The sequence below is a fragment of the Oncorhynchus keta genome, chromosome 6 (genome assembly GCF_023373465.1).
Source record: "Oncorhynchus keta strain PuntledgeMale-10-30-2019 chromosome 6, Oket_V2, whole genome shotgun sequence".
Taxonomy (NCBI): Eukaryota; Metazoa; Chordata; class Actinopteri; order Salmoniformes; family Salmonidae; genus Oncorhynchus; species Oncorhynchus keta.
The window spans coordinates 37,901,493-37,922,611 of NC_068426.1; the positions used below are offsets into that span (position 1 = coordinate 37,901,493).

Genomic DNA, 21,119 nt, shown 5'->3' on the forward strand with positions numbered 1-21,119 from the left:
TGGGATAGGGAGTGTTGACGAGGGCCCAAACAGGAGTACAGGGGGATGTGACATCTTAGCTGGGATAGGGAGTGTTGACGAGGGCCCAAACAGGAGTACAGGGGTGATGTGACATCTTAGCTGGGATAGGGAGTGTTGACGAGGGCCCAAACAGGAGTACAGGGGGATGTGACATCTTAGCTGGGATAAGGAGTGTTGCGGGTTGAGATGGTGGTGACGAGGGCCCAAACAGGAGTACAGGGGGATGTGACATCTTAGCTGGGATAAGGAGTGTTGCGGGTTGAGATGGTGGTGACGAGGGCCCAAACAGGAGTACAGGGGGATGTGACATCTTAGCTGGGATAAGGAGTGTTGCGGGTTGAGATGGTGGTGACGAGGGCCCAAACAGGAGTACAGGGGGATGTGACATCTTAGCTGGGATAAGGAGTGTTGCGGGTTGAGATGGTGGTGACGAGGGCCCAAACAGGAGTACAGGGGTGATGTGACATCTTAGCTGGGATAAGGAGTGTTGCGGGTTGAGATGGTGGTGACGAGGGCCCAAACAGGAGTACAGGGGTGATGTGACATCTTAGCTGGGATAAGGAGTGTTGCGGGTTGAGATGGTGGTGACGAGGGCCCAAACAGGAGTACAGGGGGGATGTGACATGGGAGAGTTGCGCCGAACCTGGATAAGACTGTGTGATGAAGAATGACAGACTTTCTCAATTAAAAGAGGTCCCATCAACACTGGTCTCCTGCCTATCTGGCTGCTTTCCAGAATGCATCAACAATCTGACTGGACTGCCAACCGGCTGAGACGGGAGGAGTAGAGACAGGAGGCGAGACTCACTTGTTGTCACTGAGGTTGATGACCTTGAGCTTGGTCATGTCTCCCATCTCCTCGGGCAGAGACTCCAGCTTGTTGGAGTGCAGGAACAACACGGTGGCACTCTTCCAGCTGCCCATCTGAGTGATGTGCAGATAAGAGGGATTAGGACAAAGGGATGGGACATCAGCACACAACTTATCGTGTCCGGCCCCAGCTGATGTGAAACACACACAATTGATGTTTTGTACATAAGCACGCAGCACAGCGTGCACACAATAACACAAACCGACACTCGTAAACACACTGCGTGGGACTCCAATGCTCACCTCTGGGGGCAGCTGTGTGAGGAAGTTGTGATCAGCGGCGAAGGTGCGTATGCTGACACACTGTCCGATGGAGGAGGGCAGAGCCTCGATCTCGTTAAAACTACAGTCCAGCTCATCCAGGGCTGCCAGCCTACCGAGGTGGAACAAGAGGAGGAAGAAGAAACAGAGGGAAAGGAAGAAGACAGGCAGAGGAAGAGGAGAAGAGAAAATAGGTGTTTAGTGTGGAGAGAGCTTTGGTTGATTTATTCATTCTAGAGGCATTTTATCATGAGGGACAGGAGACAGCTTTATACCATAGTGAGGGAAGTCCTATAAAACAGTAGCCAACAGTCCTTGGAATCTTTATCCCCCGTCAAATGTTCTATTTCTGACTGACAGCTACCATAACTATCTAGAAAAAAAAGAGTGAGCGATTATTCTGTGACTGGAAGACTCGCTGGAGAAGAGGTTACTCTATATCTAAAACTCTTCCATACTGTATCTGGTTCTCATTATTCTGTTTTTCACATGCTAGCATACAAGCTAGCACACACTAAATATATATGGTGTTAATATGGTGTTAATACAAAAAAGACATTCTGCGGATAGATGTTTCACATGTGAAATTTAAGCTTGAGTTGAGCCATAGTAGCCTCCGCTGAGGTCCCAACAACCGGATGTTCCGGTTATTGTCTGTGAGTATAACAGAACTGATGTTGCAGGCGAAAGCCTGAGAAAAATCCAATACGAAAGTGCCTCCTGTTTTGAAAGCCCTGCGTTCCAATGAGTCCCTATTGAGGAGTGAATGGGCTATCAACCAGATTACTCTTTCTCCGTATTCTCGAAGGGGTCTACAGCATTGTGACGTAGTTTTACGCATTTACGTTGAATAATATCCGTAAGCGGCTACATTGCGCAAGTGATCACCTGATGCTCCCAGAGAGATTCTCGCGTAAAATACAGAGGTAGCCATTACTCCAATCGGTCCTACTGAAAAACTAATTGTCCCGATGGATATATTATCGAATAGATATTTGAAAAACACCTCGAGGATTGATTATAAACAACGTTTGCCACGTTTCTGTCGATATTATGAAGCTAATTTGGAATATTTTTCGCCATTTTCGTGAATGCAATTTCCGGGTGATTTCTCAGCCAAACCTGAAGAACAAACGGAGCTATTTTTCCTACATAAATAATATTTTTGGAAAAAAGGAACATTTGCTATCTAACTGGGAGTCTCGTGAGTGAAAACATCCGAAGCTCATCAAAGGTAAACGATTTAATTTGATTGCTTTTCTGATTTCCGTGACCAACTTACACAAATGCTTGTCTAGCCTTGGCTGTAAAGCATATTTTGAAAATCTGAGATGACAGGGTGATTAACAAAAGGCTAAGCTGTGTCTCAATATATTTCATTTGTGATTTTCATGAATAGGAATAATTTCTAGGGATATTTATGTCCGTTGCGTTCTGTTAATTAGTGTCAGGCGATGATTACGCTCCCGCATGTGGGATGGGGAGTCACTAGAAGTGGACGTTATCAAGGCGACAATCAACCTTAACTCCTCCTCCACATTTACTGGATTGGATGAACAGTGCAGAAGAGAACCCCAAAAGTGTTTGTTTCCTTCTCGTCAAGACCAGTGTGTGTGTGGGAGGGGGGGGGGGTCTAGTTTCAGACGCTTATTATACGCAAGCTACATTAGATAAAGACAGAGTAAGCATATGCGACCAAAAACGTTGCCATGCGACCAGCAGTTTCATTTTGGGAACACTGTGCACCCAAAAGAATATCTCTCAGAAAATAATTGTTGTAATGATAAGGCTTCGCTGTGCCATTGTTTGAGTGCCCCAAAGGGAAAAAAAGTGCAGATTCGTTAGCGTCATGGTTGCACCATAACTACAGCGAAAACAGCTGGCTTCGAGCCCAAACAGGGCAAAGGATCGGATCCATATTAACGAATAAAAACCTTTCTATAAAAACCACATTTTACATTCATAAACCATGTCGTGGGCCATTCTAAAACTACTTGCACGCCGCTAACAAAAATCGTGATTTTACACACACAAAAAAAAGTTGAAACTTATATTGCACAAATGACTTTGTAAAATGATAAATGACAGGTATTCGCATCAACATTTGAGCTTTTATAATAAACTGAAGTATTTACAGTGTTACATATTCATTTCTAGAGCACAACATGTTCTTCAAAAGTAGCTAGATTTCATATAGGCTATCTCAAAACAATTAAAATAAAGACTTGCTACTAACTACAATTTTGTAGATTTCATGGCTACAGATGTGAGTGCTACGGGGCAATAGTCATTTAGACAGGTTACCGTGGCGCTCTTGGGGACTTCTTGAAACATGAACGTATTACAGACTGGGTCAGGGAGAGGTTGAAAATGTCATTGAACAGCTGGTCAGCGCATGCTTTGAGTACGTGTCCTGCTGCAGCTGACCCTGTGCCTCAGTATGTGTGTGTGTGTGTACGCATGCATGGGTTGGGAAAAGGCAGAAATCTCCAAATCTCCATTTCGCAGAAAAACGGACAATAAAGTTCTATTGAAAACAGAGAAGCTGGGAGAAAAGGCTGCATACGCAGCTGGGGATTTCTGCGCTATGAAAAATGTAAATGCATGTGTTTCCAAAGGCAAAGTATGATGGACCTGCTGCTTGCTGGCCAGTCACCACAGGCTGTGGGATAAAAATAGCTGATAGTACTAGAACACAAGTTGTTCTCCTCTATCATTCCCTATATTCTCTATGTTCCCAAACTTTTTATAGTCCTGTACCCCTTAAAACTTTCAATCTCCAGCTGGGTACCCCCCTAGCACCATGGTCACTCTAAAATGTTGTTTTTTTGCCATCATTGTAAGCCTGCCACACACACACACACTATACATTTATTAAAACATAAGAATCCGGGTGAGTTTTTGTCACAACCCGGCTCATGGGAAGTGACAAAGAGCTCTTATAGGACCAGGGCACAAATAATAATAACCAATAATTTGGCACTTTATTTAGCCATCTTACATATAAAACCTTATTTGTTCATCAAAAATGGTGAATAACTCCCCACAGGTTAACGAGAAGGGTGTGCTTGAAAGGATGCACATAACTCTGAGTTGTATTGGAGAGAGTCTGTCTTAAATAATTTTCCACACAGTCTGTGCCTGTATTTAGTTTTCATGCTAACGAGGGCCGAGAATCCACTCTCGGATAGGTACGTGGTTGCAAAAGGCATCAGTGTCTTACCAGCACGATTTGCCAAGAAACTCTGAGCGCAGCCCCATCCAGAAATCTGGCAGTGACTTCCATTTTCAAAGAACCACTTCTTGCAATTTAGATGAAGCTCTCTTGTTCAGATATCAGTAAGTGGACTGAGGCAGGGCATGAAAGGGATAACGAATCCAGTTGTTTGTGTCATCTGTTTTGGGAAATTACCTGCATAGTTGCGCACCCAGCTCACTCAGATGCTTCGCTGTACCACATTTGACATTGTCCGTCAGCTTGAGTTAGGGAGTAACTGCTTGCATGCGCGTTACCACTCCACTATGTCTCTCTGTCATGGCTTTTGCATCATCAGTACAAACAACACATCTTGACCACCAAAGTCCATTTGATGTCACAAAGCTGTCCAGTACTTAAAAAATACCCTCTCACGTTGTCCTGATTTCCAGAAGAGGAGGTCTTCCTTAATTGACCCCCCATAAACGCAACGGACGTATACCAGGAGCTGTGCCAGGCCCGACACGTCTGTCACCCAGCTGTAATGCATTTAATTCACTGGCTTGTATGCGAAGCAGTAATTGTTTCAAAACATCTCCTGCCATGTCAGTGATGCGTCGTGAAACAGCGTTGTTTGATGAAGGCATTGTCTGTGTAGTTTTTTGGGCCTTTTCCCCCAGCATTGTCCCAGCCATATCCGCAGCAGCAGGAAGAATGAAGTCCTCCACAATAGTATGGTGCTTGCCTGTTCTAGCCACTCGGTAGCTCACCATAAAAGACGCTTCTAGCCCCTTCTTATTAATGGCATCTGTTGCTTTTATACATGTCTTACTACTCGAAAGTTGTCTTCATTCTCGCTCAGAAAACTTGTGGCTTATTTTTACAAATTGTCATGTTTTGTTTCTGAATGTCTGAGCAAGAGTGAAGGTTTCCCGTGAGAGAGTAACGGTTCATGTGATTGGATGTTAATTATTTGACTAGGCTACCCGTAATTTACATTGTATTGTTACTTCGTTGAACACGAGATGGTTTAATTTTATTTCTGGCAGTGAAACGAGACTACTCAGGCGAGAAAAATACCTCATCCAAAATCTATAGCCCCGTTGGAAAAAATAAATATACTGTTTGAAAACGTGAAGGAAAAAAAATAATAATAATTGTGTGAATCACATTTGTATTTGGCGTACCCCCGACAGCATTGCACATAACCCAGTTTGGGAATACCTGCTCTATAGCAACCGAGTAAAAAGAGCAATCTGATTCCCCTGCTCAGAAGTCAAGACCAGGGACAAACAAGAGTGTAGGACATCGAACACAACTCAAGATCTAAAGAAAATTGAATTAAATACAAGATTAAATACATTTAATCAGTTTGCTTTACAATCCTGGTTTGGGATTAAACCACGGTTCCCCTTGCAATCACTTATTTATAATCCCGCCAAGAAACTTTTCCTAATCCCGGACCAGGAAATACAAGATACCATGCTAATTGGCAATGTTGGGAAACAAAAACAAAAAGAGAAAAGAAAAATGTCAAGAATACAGAAAAATTATAAACCAAGTTGCCAAGATCTTTAAATGCAATTTGGCTACCACACATATTATGTTGATGGTTTAAAATAATAATGTAATTTGTCTTGGTTGCTCCATACAGATGATCACGTCTGTAGTCAGAGTTCAAGTCTTACGTTGGTAAATTAGAGTGTGTGACTTTTCCTTTTCTTCCACAGAGGTCAAATCTAAACTTGGTCAAGTCCCAGCCTGAATTGACTTCCGTGTTACCAGGAAACAGCAGTCAACTGCCAACAACTGGCCTAACCTGTCGTAAGTAGTTGAGTATTGGCGAAGCAGACTTAAATGGCGGCTTTAATCTGTCAATACGGTTTTAGGAGGTTCCTGGGGTCAGGGATTACCATTGCACCCATCCACAATAGAGCAGTCAGGATTTGTTCAATCACCTAAATCATTGGGCATAACACCTCAACCTCTACAATCACTTCGGTCAATTAATCAAACCTAGCCCTATATTGGTGTACTGTACTGCAGCGTTCTGTGACATGATTGGATGATGATCAATGTGAACCAATTAGGATTGGTCTGGTTGTTTTAAAACTATGGCTGTAGTAGTACTCACCCTCCGACAGAGTCGGGAAGATACATGAGCTGGTTCTCATCCACTTTCAGAGCAGTTAGTTTCTTCAGGGAGCCTGAGAGGGAGGGAGGGAGAGATGGAAGGAGGAGGAGGGAGAAGAGAGGTAGAGAGTGAATAAGAGGGCGGTAGGACGAGCGAGATAAAGATAAAATAATACATTAGGTAACAGCACACTGCTACAGTGCACACACAAATTGATTCTGATTCTCAGCTGGATCACCAAAAGAGTATGCATTACAGTAATGCAACAGATTAATAATTAATACCAGCAACAATACTGAAACTGGCTTTACGGCCATCGCTTGGGGCTTAATAAATTGCTTACTGAATCCAGCTGTACGCATTTGCTTCATCTTATTTAATGGGAAAGCAAAGTATCTCCCATCAGAATGAGAGCTGAATGCTTAGACATAAAATTCCAAGAGGGCTGCCATAAACACATATTCCCGTAAAATGTTATCATATATTTAGATGTTCAAACCATATCACCGTATAAATTAAAAAATGGCGGCTGGAACAGAAAACTGCTTTGGTGAAGAATCATGCTTCTGGAAGTCCACTTCGGTCTGTGGGTATATACAGTCTGTGTGTAGCCACTCACCTATGGATCCGGGCAGCTGTGTGAGTGCGTTGTTAGAGAGCAGCAGGTCCTGCAGGCTCTCACAGCCACAGATCTGCTCGTCCACCATCTCCAGGTTGTTCTTGGACACGTCCAGGTAGGACAGCTGCTTCAGAGTGCCCAGCCTCTGGAGAACAGAAACATGTGTGAGTACACACACACACACACACACACACACACACACACACACACACACACACACACACACACACACATACACATACACACACACACATACACATACACATACACATACACATACACATACACACATACACACATACACACACACACACACACACACACACACACACACACACACACGTCTTACAATACTTGGGGACTTTAGGGGACCAAATATTGATTCCCATTATCACGAACCCTGAAGCCTAAAATAGCAAAATGTCCTCACTTCAAATCATTTTTGTTGGTTTAGTATTCTTGTGAGGACTTCTGGTACTCAGAAGTATAGTCAAACGTGTACACACACACACGTGTACAAACAAACAGATCGACAAAAGTACAACCTAATATGAGCCTGCTTTCATTGAAATGAAAGAAAGACTAAAGGAAAGGAGAAAGAATGGTCTGAATGGTGTTTTGATGAGCGTTTGGTTTCTTAATTAAACAGTAATTTCAATGTCATTATAACAAACACTAGTGCAGTGAAATGCAGTGTACATCACAGCATTCCTAGGCATGGTTTATGAGGCATTCTTTAATAATGTTCTACAGTGAGGCCAAGCGGTATTCAGTAATCCTAATCCAGGCAGAGCCTGTGGTTACGGGGTTGCTGTCGAAATGCTTGCGGCGCGCTAATGTTTTAATTATGACCTATTTACCAAACAAGCTGGCCATTTCCATGAGCGAAAAAGAGCGAGAGGCATTACGCAACACGTACTGATGACGCCGAACCACAGCAAAACACAATTGTTTGGATCACACAATGACATCGAACCAACAGATGAATTGGTCTGTGGATTCGTCATTAGCGACATGAATCTTATGACGTTGGACAGGGAGCAAAACATCTTTAATAATATCGTACTATGTTGGCTTTTTTTTTTTAGTTAACACACAGTTTGTGTCTCTGGGGAATGTTTTACCACCATACTGTAGGACAGGACAGACTGTGTGAAGGTGCACAGGAAGAATAAGCCTGTGGGGAGTTGAATGGCAGTTTATCACCTTACCCCTGGTAGGAATGTCAGCCTGTTTCCATCCATCCACAGCTCTTTGATTCCAGTGAGCTGCTCCAATACCTCAGGCTGGGGTTAGGGGCAAGAGAGGGAAAGAGTCAGGAGAAACAGTGAGACAAAGAGTGGATGGAGAGAAAGAGTGGGGAGAGCGAGAGACACAGAGAGAGGGACAGAAAGGGAGAGAAATGAGAGCTCAATTAATTTACAACCATTCAGGAAGCCAATGACTTTAGAGGACTGAAGTTCAGCCGAGGGCAGGACAGAGAGACACTCACCACTTCAGTGAACTCGTTACTCCCCAAGTCCAGCCTCTCCAACTGGGTGAGCTTGTGCATGCTTCTGCAGAAAGAGAGGGAGAGAAAGAGATTGATGTTGAGCTAAGGAACTAGGAATAGTCAACCACAACAGCAGCATCAAAGGATTACCCTGCCATTCTGCAGGGTTACTTAGAAATCCTTTAAAAAATAAAATTGCCGCCATCTCCGTACAGAGATTGAATACAAAACATACATAGAAAATGTATGACGAGTTAATTATTGAGTATTGTGTGAGTGTGTATGCACAGTGCCTATAGAAAGCCTACACACCCTTGACATTTTGCTGCCTTAAAATTAAATCTGAAAAGGGATTAAATAAACAAAAAAATCCCTACAGATCTACACAACCTACTCCACATTTTCAAAGTGAAAGAAAGTTACAGAAAACGTAAAAAAAATTTAAACAATATGACTGACATAATTGGATAAATCTCCATCCCCCTGAGATAATTGGTGGAAACACCTTTGGCAGCAATTACAGCTGTGAATCATTTGCTTCTACCAACTTTGCACAACTCTTAGGGCAACATACATCCATTGTTTATGTCAAAATTGCTCAAGCACATTACATTACGTTTGGAATCATTGACGGACAGCAATATTTAAACCTCGTCTCTGATTTCCAATCATATTTAAGTCAGGTTTGAGAGTAGACCACTCAACACCTCTTGGCATGTCTTTGGCATTAAAATCTGTAGAATTGTCTTGCTGAAAAATACAACCACCCCAGGATTAGGTTTTCAGAAAACCGAGGGCGGTTTTCCTCAAACTCCTTTCATATTACTTTTGATCCTGACAAACTCCCCAGTCCCTGCCGATGACAAGCATACCCATAACATGGTGCTGCCAACACAATACTTGAAAATAAAATAGGGTTTCACTCTGTGTTGTTGGATTTGACCCAACCCTGTAGTTTAGGCAAAAACGTTAAATTATTTGCTGTGATGTCTTGCAGTATTACTTAACAGCCTTGTTGCAAACAGAATGGATTATTTGGATTGGATTTTTTACATTTTAAACACAGGCTTCTTTCTTTTCACTTTGTCATAGAGGCCTGTAACGGAGTGAATGCAATGTTGTTGATTATTGAGTATTTCCAAGTATCATGGTGACAGCATCATGTAATGGGTATGTGAGGTCGGTACAGGTGCATCAAAAGCTGGGAACGAGACTGAAAAACAGCTTCTAACTCAAGGCCATCAGACTGTTAAACAGCCATCACTAGCACAGAGGCTGTTGCCCTATATACATAGACTTGAAATGACTGGCCACTTTAATAATCTTCACATATTTTGCATTACTCATCTCATATGTATATACTGTATTCTATACTATTCTACTGTATCTTACTCTGTCACTCTGAAATTGCTCATCTAAATAGTTATATATTATTCATTCCATTCATTTACTTTAGATATTACTTGTTTAATATTACTGCACTGTTGGAGACAGAAACGCAAGCATTTCGCTACACCCGCAATAACATCTGCTAAAACACATGTATGTGACGCATAACATTTGATTTGATGCTCGTCATCGGCAAGGACTGGGGATCAAAATAAATATGAAAGGAGCAAAGTCCAGGTAAAGACATGCCAGAATGGCTTTCCAAGAGATGTTGAGTGGTCTAGTCTCAGGTTTGACCCAAATCTGCTTTAAAATAATATTGATGTCAATCAATTATTACCAAGCAAATGTAATGAGCTTGAGCAAATTGACAAAAACAAATGGATATACAGAGTATACAAAACATTAGGAACACCTGCTGTTTCAATAACAGACTTAACAGGTGAAAGTGATGCCTTATTGATGCCACTTGTTCACTCTACTTCAATCAGTCGAGATGAAGGGGAGAAAACAGGCAAAACAATGATTTTTAAGCCAATTGAGACATGGATTGTGTATGTGTGCCATTCAGAGGGTGAATGTGCAAGACAAGAAGTTGAAGTGCCTTTGACCGGTGTATGGTAGTAGGTGCCAGGAACACCGGTAAGAGCGTGTCAATAACTGCAACGCTGCTTTCACGCTCAACAGTTTCCTGTGTGTATAAAGAATGGTCCACCACCCAAAGAACATCCAGCCAACTTGACAACTGTGAGAAGCATTGGAGTGAACATGGACCAGCATCCCTGTGAAACACTGTTGACACCTTGAAGAGTCCATGCCCCAACGAATTGAGGCTGTTCTGAGGGCAAAAAGGGTGCAACTCAATATTATGAAGGTGTTCCTAATGTTTTATACACTCAGTGTATGTTGCCCTAAAAATTGCGCAAAGTTGGTCAAATCTTATTCCAAATGATTCCCAGCTGCCAAAGGTGCTTCCACCAGGTATTAACTCAGAGGACTTCCAATTATGATATTTCATTTTTATTTGTAATTCTTTTGTGGAAAATATTCATTCACTTTGAAAATGTGGAGTAGGTTGTGTAGCCCTGTAGGGGTAAAAAAAATATATATATATTTTAACTTCTTAGGGCTGGGCTAGGCCCCTTTTTTCTCCACTTCCTGTCTGAATGACGTGCCCAAAGTAAACTGCCTATAGCTCAGGCCCTGAAGCCTGGATATGCATATAATTGGTACCGTTGGAAAGAAAACACTTTGAAGTTTGTAGAAACATTAGAATAATGTAGGAGATTGTAACACAATAGATATGAAAGAAGAAAATCCAAAGAAAAAAACTATTCAAACTTATTTTTGGAGACCATCCTCTTAGAAATGCAGGAGTAAGAAAATTAGCTCCCTGAATGCTATTCCTATGGCTTCCACAGGGTGTCAGCCAGTCTATGTTCAAGGTTTCAGGCTTGTAACTTCAAAAACAAATAAGAAATATCAGTTTTAGCAGAAGGACAGTCTTGGAAAATCGTGTTTGCGTGCGACATGAAGACATCACACACCTGCTAAAATCATTTCCCTATTGAACATAGTTCTTTCCGTAAGAAATATTATAGTTTGATTACATTTTAGGATATCTGAGGAGTAAATAGAAACGTATTTTGACTTGTTGAAACAAAGTTTAGGGGTAGATTTTCAGATTCCTTTCTCTGCATGTTGAACGAGTGGATTACTCAAATCAATGGCGCTAACTAAATTGACTTTTTGGGATATAAAGAAGGATTTTATCTAACAAAAACGACACTACATGTTACAGCTGGGACCATTTGGATGACAAATCAGATGAAGATTATCAAAAAGTAAGTGAATATTTAATCATTATTTGTGAATGCATGAAACATGTGCCGGTGGACAAATATTTTGGTGTGGGGCGCCGTCCTCAAACAATCGCATGGCATGTTTTCACAGTAATAGCTACTGTTAATCAAACAGTGCTGTTAGATTAGCAAGAATTTAAGCTTTCAGCCAAAATAAGACACATGTACATAAATGTTTAAAATCCATAATATTTATGATTATTTATTTGAATTGCGCACCCTCCAGTTTCCCCGGAAGTTGTCCCGCTCGCGGCTAACTTTCTATATGCACTGTATGTTAGTGATGTGCGGGTTAACTCATAACCCGCGCAGTCCCTGCGGTTATATCAGCGGGGTGGGCGGGTCTAGGGTAATGACATGTTGTGTTGATCAAGGGTGGGCTGGTTGAAAACCATTTTTAAAAATCCATGAATGTATCATTATTGCGCAAGTTCTAACTACAGGCTACATTGAGGTTCTCTTTCATTTTTTTTTTTAGGTTATGTGGCATTAGTGCATAAGCCTAAGCTTTAGGGCCTAACTGTACACGAGCCAAATAGCCTTCATTCCAATCACCAAATGCTTCTGGGAACCAGAGGCAAAAAAAGACAATGTCAGAGTTGAATTCAATAAGAGAAAAGCTGTGAAATGAAGAGCTGAAAATAAAGAGAAGGGAGGGCCAGAACAGTAATGTTGAGGAAAGATTTGGTGAAGTGGTAAAAGAGGACGATAGCAGTGCCAGCTACTGTACGTTAAGTGTGATGATTGTGAGGCGCTGTATAAATTCAACTGTCACATGACGGGGAATTCATATTGACCTATGGCACGTCAAGGGGACCTGTAGCCTACTGTACCGATGAGTTAAATTGATACGGAAATCTGGACACTGACTGTAGGTCTATAACCTCTTACATAGCCTTAATATGAACTCCTGCAGAATAAAGCAGTACTTGCGGTAAAATGAATGTTCTCTCTGGAACATGAGTGGAGAAATATGATTTTCTTCCAGCATCTTAAGAGAACACAAATGTGCAGTAATATACGTCTGTAGAGGTGCTATCTTTATCAGCATCATAAAAGCTGATAGCATGTCATCCACACAGAATATGCACCCAAGCTGAACTGAAATCTTATCAAAAACATTGGGTCGTTTTCAGAGCTTTCCATTGGGTCGTTTTCAGAGCTTTCTATTTCCTTACAACCTGTCACACTGATGTTATTTAAACATTTTGCCGTCTGGCCACTCCACCATGAAGGCCTGATTGGTGGAGTGCTGCAGAGATGAGAGAACCTTCCAGAAGGGCAACCATCTCCACAGAGGAACTCTGAAGCTCTGTAAGAGTGACCACTGGTCATCTCCCTGACCAAGGCCCTTCTCCGCTATTGCTCAGTTTGGCTGGGCGGCCAGCTATAGGAATTATCTTGGTGGTTCCAAACTTCTTCAATTTAAGAAGGATGAAGGTCACTGTGTTCTTGGGGACCTTCAATGCTGCAGAAATCGTGTGGTATCCTTCCCCAGATCTATGCCGACACAATCCTGTCTCGGAGCTCTATGGACAATTCCTTCGACATCATGGCTTGGTTTTTGCACTGACATGCACTGTCAACTGTGAGACCTTATATAGGCAGGTGTGTGTCTTTCCAAATCATGTCCAATCAATTGAATTTACCACAGGTGGACTACAATCAAGTTGTAGAAACATCTCAACGATGATCAATGGAAAGGATGCACCTGAGCTCAATTTCGAGTCTCATAGCAAAGGGTCTGAATAACGATGTAGATAAGGTATCGTTTTTTAAATTTTGAATACATTTGCAAAAAAGATTATATAAACCTGTTTTCGTTTTGTCATTATGTGGTGTGTAGATTGATGAGGAAAAAACAATTGAATACATTTTTGAACAAGGCTGTGACGTAACATGTGGAAAAAGTGACGGGGTCTGAATACTTTCCGAATGCACTGGATGTGTATGCAAACTTTCACCTAGTGTCCCTGTAGTCTAGTTTCTTAAAATAATAAAACAATAAATACTGCTTTATATCACACAAGGGCCCTGTTATAGCAGGCTCACTCCCAGGTCTCCTTCTTGCCCATTTAAGACCGATTTCGTCACAGGAAAAAGCATCGCAAACATTTGACACAGATACGGTTATGTTACACCAGGGGAAAAATGTTATGACACATGCCAAAGACATTTGTTCAAATAACGTCCTGGAATTGATGCTGGTCTAACTTTACTCCATATCCAGGCTTGCTTTTCATTCAGAGTTTTATCGATTTCTAACAAATTGGCAGCAATAGATTTTCAGGTCTGGGGGAATTCATATGCATCTAGTGACAGACTTGTGGCAAGATATTGATGGGCGATTTAACATGAGATCATCTGGTCAACATCCATCCCACTTCACTGACAGGTGCTACAGATCCATGCTGTGTCGATCGACGCATATCGATACAAGAGAACTGGACGCTATACGACATAAGCTAAATTACATGAGTATAACATAACGTGTTATTGCATGTGTTACTAAGACAAACAAAATCTAAACACGACCTATAACATGAGACAGAATGTGATAGGCGATGGTTTCTCAGTGAGGATAAACCTCTAGGGTTGCGTCGCAAATGGACCCTATTCTTCTTATAGTGCACTACTTCTGACCAGAGCCCTATGGGGCTCTATGAAGGGATTAAGGTGCCATTTGGAACACAGCCGTAGTCCTCAAATCACCTGTCAAACCAAACGCAGCTCGGCGCTAGCCTTGACAGTTACGTGCTTCCCCCCTGTGGAGGCTGTTTTGTCTTCGCTGCTGCTCAAAACATCCCACTTATAATCCATACCATGTACCTGTCTGTACAATCAAACTACACAACGAGCCGGTTTCATGGCAATCTCTGGGTTTGGTGTCGTAATAAATGTTGGGGTCGATATAAAAATATGGCCTGTGTATTCGGACCGTGATGAAAGCATGCGTTCCTGCTCTACCAGGCTCTGTTTCAGAGCTGCTGTCAGAGACACTGGGTTTGGTACAGGGTCCCAGAGGATTAAATGAGTAAGAAGAGGAACGCGTGACAGTGCTTTCGCCAAAAAGCGTAAAAAAGCTTCTGGGGTAAGATGAGTGTGTGGGTGCGTACGTGCAGTTGTGTGTGTGTGTGTGCCCTCGCATTTTGTGTGTATGTGTTTATTTATATCCAGGGATGTTTGTGCGTCTCTGGCATCCATTCTGCCATTAGGCCTTCTGTTTGTCAGAGCTCCAGCCCCTAACAGGCCTGGCTGCTGTCTCAGACACAGAACACAGAGGACCAGTCAGCTCGGGGACAACAGAAGAACTGGACCTAGATACACAGGATAGGCTTCAATTAGACAGAGATAGAGGAGAGACACAGAGAGAGGGTAGAGAAAGAGAGCGAGGTAACGAGACCGAGCAGAGGGGAAGAGCGAGACAGAAAGAGAAAGGGAGACATCAAAACAACCTGCGGCCCTCTGGATCCTCTTAATAATCATTGTTTTTAATGTGAAAGAAGAGGCTTTCAAATGATGAAACAGAACAGGAGCTACGGTCAGAATGTCATGATTTTTACATGACTTCGACTTTTAACCACATTTCCATGATCACCAAATAGGCGGCGTAGCTATGCAAGTATAAAAAAGTAAGCAAACGTGTGGTATCAACACTGGGAGGCTAACCTCTGATCCCATGTACCATCTCCTGTTAATTGTGCAAGGCACTTAACCCCCCTCAACAAAGTAGAATACATGTTAGGTAACTATATAAAACATGTGGTCAGTCAGCTTGGAGAGCTACTGCTCAAACACATCAGTGTCATTTTATCGAGGTCTGGTTGAGCAGCTCATTTCTGAAATGTGGTTTGTTAGAGGGGGACTGGAAAGACAACCAGCACACCCAGTAGCTCTCCTGGAGGATGATTGACCACCCTTGTTGTGGTCAACCAACTGAATCCATTTTATGCCTTTATAAAATAATTTCTTCATTCAATGTATCAAAGTTCAAATGGCTACAGAAGGCAAACAATCTTTTTATACAGCTGAAGCAAGCACACTTTTTCCCCCCCGTTTTCTTCCAGGAACTGCTCCATTATAGTACAGTCAACTGCATCTTAACTACCGTAGAAGTGTTTCGTGTGCAGGCTGACTAGCATCTACTGAGCTGCAATGTCCCATACATTGGAAGCCCAAATCAACAGGAAGTATTGCTGCCACATAATCCAAAAAAAGGGAGACATCCAATCATTTAAAAATAAATGACTGTTTGTGATTCCAAAATGTGATTCAACGCGATTGAGCAGAATCCCAAGGAACACAATGGCGAAGTGAGTCGTTTGTTTTGTTGGTTAAATTATTAATTTGAATCGTTCCAAAAAGGATATCAACTTTGTATGGCCTTACAGTATTTGCGAGTGTCAGTGTAAAGTTTTTGGGGACATGACAAAAAATGAAAAAATTAATACATGCTCAGAATAGCTAAACCGATAACTAGTCAGGCTACAGTATACACTAAACAAAATGATAAATGCAACAATTTCAAAGATTATACTGAGTTACAGTTCAAATAAGGAAATCAGTTCATTAAAATAAATGCATTAGGCCCTAATCTATGGATTTCACATGACTGGGAATACAGATATGCATCTGGTCACAGATACCTTAAAAACAAAAGTTGGGTGTGGATCAGAAAACCAGTTAGTATCTGGTGTGACCACCATTTGCCTCATGCTGCAGGACACATCTCCTTTGCATAGAATTGATTGTGGCCTGTGGAATGTTGTCCCACCCCTGTTCAATGGATGGGTGAAGTTGCTGGATATTGGCGGGAACTGGAACACGCTGTCGTACATGTCGATCCAGAGCATCCCAAACATGCTCAGTGGGTGACATGTCTTGTGAGTATGCAGGCCATGGAAGAACTGGGACAGTTTCAGCTTCTAGGAATAGTGACATGGGGCCGTGCATTATCATGCTGAAACAAGAGGCGATGGCGGCGGACGCATAGCACAACAATGGGCCTCAGAAACTCTGCACGGTTTCTCTGTGCATTCAAATTGCCATCGATAAAATGCACTTATGTTAATTGTCCATAGCTTATGGCTGCCTATAAGCATAACCCCACTGCCACCATGGGGCACTCTGTTCACAGCGTTGACATCAGCAAACCGCTTGCCCACACAACGCTATACACACTGTCTGCCATCTGCCGGCCCCAGTTGAAACCGGGATTCGTCCATGAAGAGCGCACGTCTCCAGTGTGCCAGTGGCCATTGAAGGTGAGCATTTGCCCACTGAAGTCAGTTACGACGCCGAACCGCAGTCCGGCCCTGGTGAGGAAGACGAGCCCCCAGATGAGCTTCTCGGAGACAGTTTCTGACAGTTTGAGCAGAAATTGTTCGGTTGTGCTAACCCACAGTTTTATCAGCTGTCTGGGTGGCTGGTCTCAGTCAATCCCGCAGATGAAGAAGCCAAATGTGGAGGTCCTGGACTGGTCGAGGTTACACGTGATCTGCGGTTGTGAGGCCAGTTGATCAGCTTTAATATGTTGATAGAAGCCACAGTGTAATTGTCTGCATCATTTCCAATCCCCTATATACTTTTTGGTAAATATATATATTTTTAAACTATTTTCCCGGTAACCCCATCATCCCTAATTGGAGTAAAATAACGGACAAAAATACTTAGGCTTAGACTACCTGGTTATACATTCTATATACAGTGCATTCAGAAAGTAGTCAGACCCCTTGACTTTTTCCACATTTTGTTAATTTACAAATCCTAAAATTGATTAAATAAAAAGGGTTTTCCTCAATCTACACACAATACACCATAATGACAAAGCAAAAACAGGTTTAGATTTTTTTTCTCAAATGTATAAATAAATCACATTTACATAAGTATTCAGACCCTTTACTCAGTACCTTGTTACAGCACCTTAGGCAGCGATTATAGAGTCTTCTTGGGTATGACGCTATAAGCTTGGCACAACTGTATTTGGGGAGTTTCTCCCATTCTTCTCTGCACTGCAGATCCTCTCAAACTCTGCCAGGTTGGATGGGGAGCGTCGCTGCACAGCTATTTTCAGGTCTCTCTAGAGATAATAGATCGGGGTCAAGTCCAGAATCAGGCCGGGCCACTCAAGGACATTCAGAGATGTTCCGAAACCATGGCCGTGTCTGAGGTCCTGAGTGCTCTGGAGCAGGTTTTCAACAAGGATATCTCTGTACTTTTCTCCATTCATCTTTTCCCCAATCCTGACTAGTCTCCCAGTCCCTGCTGCTAAAAAACATCCCTACAGCATGATGCTGCCATCAGCATACTCCACCGTAGGGATGGTGCCAGGTTTCCTCCAGACGTGACGTCTGGCATTCAGGCCAAAGAGTTCAATCTAGGTTTCATCAGACCAGAGAATCTTGTTTCTCATGGTCTGAGAGCCCTTTAGGTGGCTTTTGGCAAACTCCAAGCGGGCTATCGTGCATTTTACTGAGGAGTGGCTTCCGTCTTGCCACTATCATAAACGCGTGATTGCAACACTCCACCAGAGACAACTGTCGTTCTGGAAGGTTCTCCCATCTCCACAGAGGAACTCTGGAGCTCTGTCAGAGTGACCATCGGGTTCTTGATCACCTGCCTGACCAAGGCTCTTCTCCCCAAATTGCTCAGTTTGACCAGGCGGCCAGCAGAAGGAGGAGTTGTGGTGGTTACAAACTTCTTCAATTTAAGAATGATAGAGGCCACTGTGTTCTTGGGGACCTTCAATGCTGCAGAAATTGTTTGGTACCCTTCACCAGATCTGTGCCTCGACACAATCCTGGAACTCTATGGACAGTTCCTTCGACCTCATGGCTTGGTTTTTGCTCTGACATGCACTGTCAACTGTGGGGCCTTTTATATAGACAGGTGTGTGCTTTTCCAAATCATGTCCAATCAATTGAATTTACCACAGGTGGACTCCAATCAAGTTGTAGTAACATCAAAGATGACCAATGGAAACAAGATGCAGTTGAGCTCAATTTCGAGTCTCATAGCAAAGGTAGTGAATACTTACAATTAATTTTTTCTATATTTGCAAAAATGTTTTATTTTATTTTTTTACTTTTTGCTTTGTCATTATGGGGTATTGTGTGTAGACTGACAAGAAAATAAATGAATGCATTTTAGAATAAGGGTTTAACATAAAATGTGGAAAAAGTCAAAGGGTCTGAATACTTTCAAAATGCACTGTCTGTAACATGCTCTGGTTAGGCCTAAAATGAGCCAATGTGACCCATCAGAAGTGCCATGGTGTTTCCTTGGCATCTCTATATAGCTGACCATCGATGTACAGTTTATCAAACACCATAGAGACGCTGCCCATCAATATACAGAACCAGTCAAAAGTTTGGACACACCTACAAGGGTTTTTCAGTTTTTTAAAAACAATTTTCTACATTGTAAAATTATAGTGAAGACATCAAAACGATGAAATAACACACATGGAATCATGTAGTATTTTAGATTCTTCAAAGTAGCCACCCGTTGCATTGATGACAGCTTTGCACACTCTTGGCATTCTCTCAACCAGCTTCACCTGGAATGCTTTTCCAACAGTCTTTAAAGAGCTCCCACATATGCTGAGCATTTGTTGGCTGCTTTTCCTTCACTCTACGGTCCAACTCCACCCAAACCATGTCAATTCGGTTGAGGTTGGGTGATTGTGTAGGCCAGGTCATCTGATGCAGCAATCCATCACTTTCCTTTTTGGTCAAATAGCCCTTACACAGCCTGGAGGCATGTTGGGTCATTGTCCTGTTGAAAAACAAATGTGCAAGGAGGAGCAGGAGGAGCACTGCCAGAGCCCTGCAAAATGACCTCCAGCAGGCCACAAATGTGCATGTGTCTGCTAAAACGGTCAGAAACAGACTCCATGAGGGTAGTATGAGGGCCTGACGTCCACAGGTGGGGGTTGTGCTTACAGCCCAACACCGTGCAGGACGTTTGGCATTTGCCAGAGAACACCAAGATTGGCAAATGTGCCACTGCCCTGTGCTCTTCACAGATGAAAGCAGGTTCACACTGAGCACATGTGACATGTAAAGATAAAAGTATTTAATTCATTCAGATCTAGGATGTGTTATTTTAGTGTTCCCTTTATTTTTTTGAGCAGTGTATTTCGATTTGTTTAACACTTTTGTGGTTACTATATGATTCTGTGTGTTTTTCCATAGTTTTGATATCTTCACTAGTAAAAATCAAGAAGAAAAAAAGTAGGTGTCCAAACTTGACTGGTACTGTACAGTTTATCAACCACCATAGAGAAGCTTCTACTCATTTGTCTGCATTTAAAAAAATCTGATTTCTTTACGGAGCTGGTCGTTCATTCCATAGTTTGTGCCTTTGAGCGGACTTCCTTTTCTTTGTACCTTGATTTTCTGCTGGAAGTGCTGAAAACAAGCCACTATGGGGCACGGGCCATGGTGGGATGTGCTTTCTATTCTATGTAATTCATTGTAGCTGGTCTTGTAAAATTGTCAGATTAGTAGATATGAACTCGCGCACAGACGCCTCGCGGTTTCTAGATTTAACCTTTTCAGTGCCAGAGAATATTAAGTTATCCCAGTTAGCACGGTCTCTTGAAGGACTCTTTGTCACGGTCAACATTGTTTACTTTGATTTCCAATTTGTCAACAGTGCCCCCCTTAGCGTTTTATTCTCTTTGAGCATATCCTCAAGTTGTTTGTTATTGAAAGCGATGGCAATGTTGAGGTCAGCTAGGTTCTTTCTCAATTCATCTAAAAACAGACATCTTTTGAGTTATGGAGACCAGAACACTTACTTTGGAAGCGTTGACGTCATTGCCAGTGGAGTTGTTTAAATCCACTGTGTCACTGGATGAGTTCCTAAATCTTTTGGCAGGCTTTATGGCAGAGATCCCGGTGTCTTGCTTTATTATGGCCAGCCTGAGTTAAGGAATCCCCACAATCCATGTCGGAATGGTAGTATTGGTCACTGAAAGATTCCAAATCCCACAGGCTGTCATGTGATTTATCCAGCTTCTCCAGTTTGGGTAAGCTCAAAGTTGTTTATTGCACATTTTCTGGATTTTTTTGCACACCGCAAGGTATTGGTAAACTTTCATTAGTAGGGCTTGCAGGAGAACAGCCTTTTGCAAAATAACGTATTTATTAGAAATGTTTTTGGAGTGCCGCTCCGCCACGCTGCTTACCTGCTCCTCCCGTACTGCCAAATTTTCTAAAACGACGTTGGAGACTGCTTTATGGTAGAGAAATTAACATTCAATTCTCTGG

At 42.3% G+C, this 21,119-nt stretch overlaps 1 protein-coding gene across 3 annotated transcripts in view; it reads right to left on the reverse strand.

The window, feature by feature from the left end:
* LOC118385494 (erbin-like) overlaps window positions 1-21,119 on the reverse strand; it is a 117,234-nt gene that overhangs the window by 25,727 nt on the left and 70,388 nt on the right. For all 3 annotated transcript variants that reach the window (XM_035772677.2, XM_035772675.2, XM_035772679.2), the window contains exons 8-13: window positions 8,594-8,657; window positions 8,313-8,387; window positions 7,102-7,246; window positions 6,483-6,555; window positions 1,135-1,264; window positions 830-945 (exon numbers count right to left, since the gene is read on the reverse strand). In XM_035772677.2, the coding sequence (XP_035628570.1) occupies window positions 830-945; window positions 1,135-1,264; window positions 6,483-6,555; window positions 7,102-7,246; window positions 8,313-8,387; window positions 8,594-8,657 (603 nt within the window). The remainder of the gene's footprint in view (window positions 1-829; window positions 946-1,134; window positions 1,265-6,482; window positions 6,556-7,101; window positions 7,247-8,312; window positions 8,388-8,593; window positions 8,658-21,119) is intronic.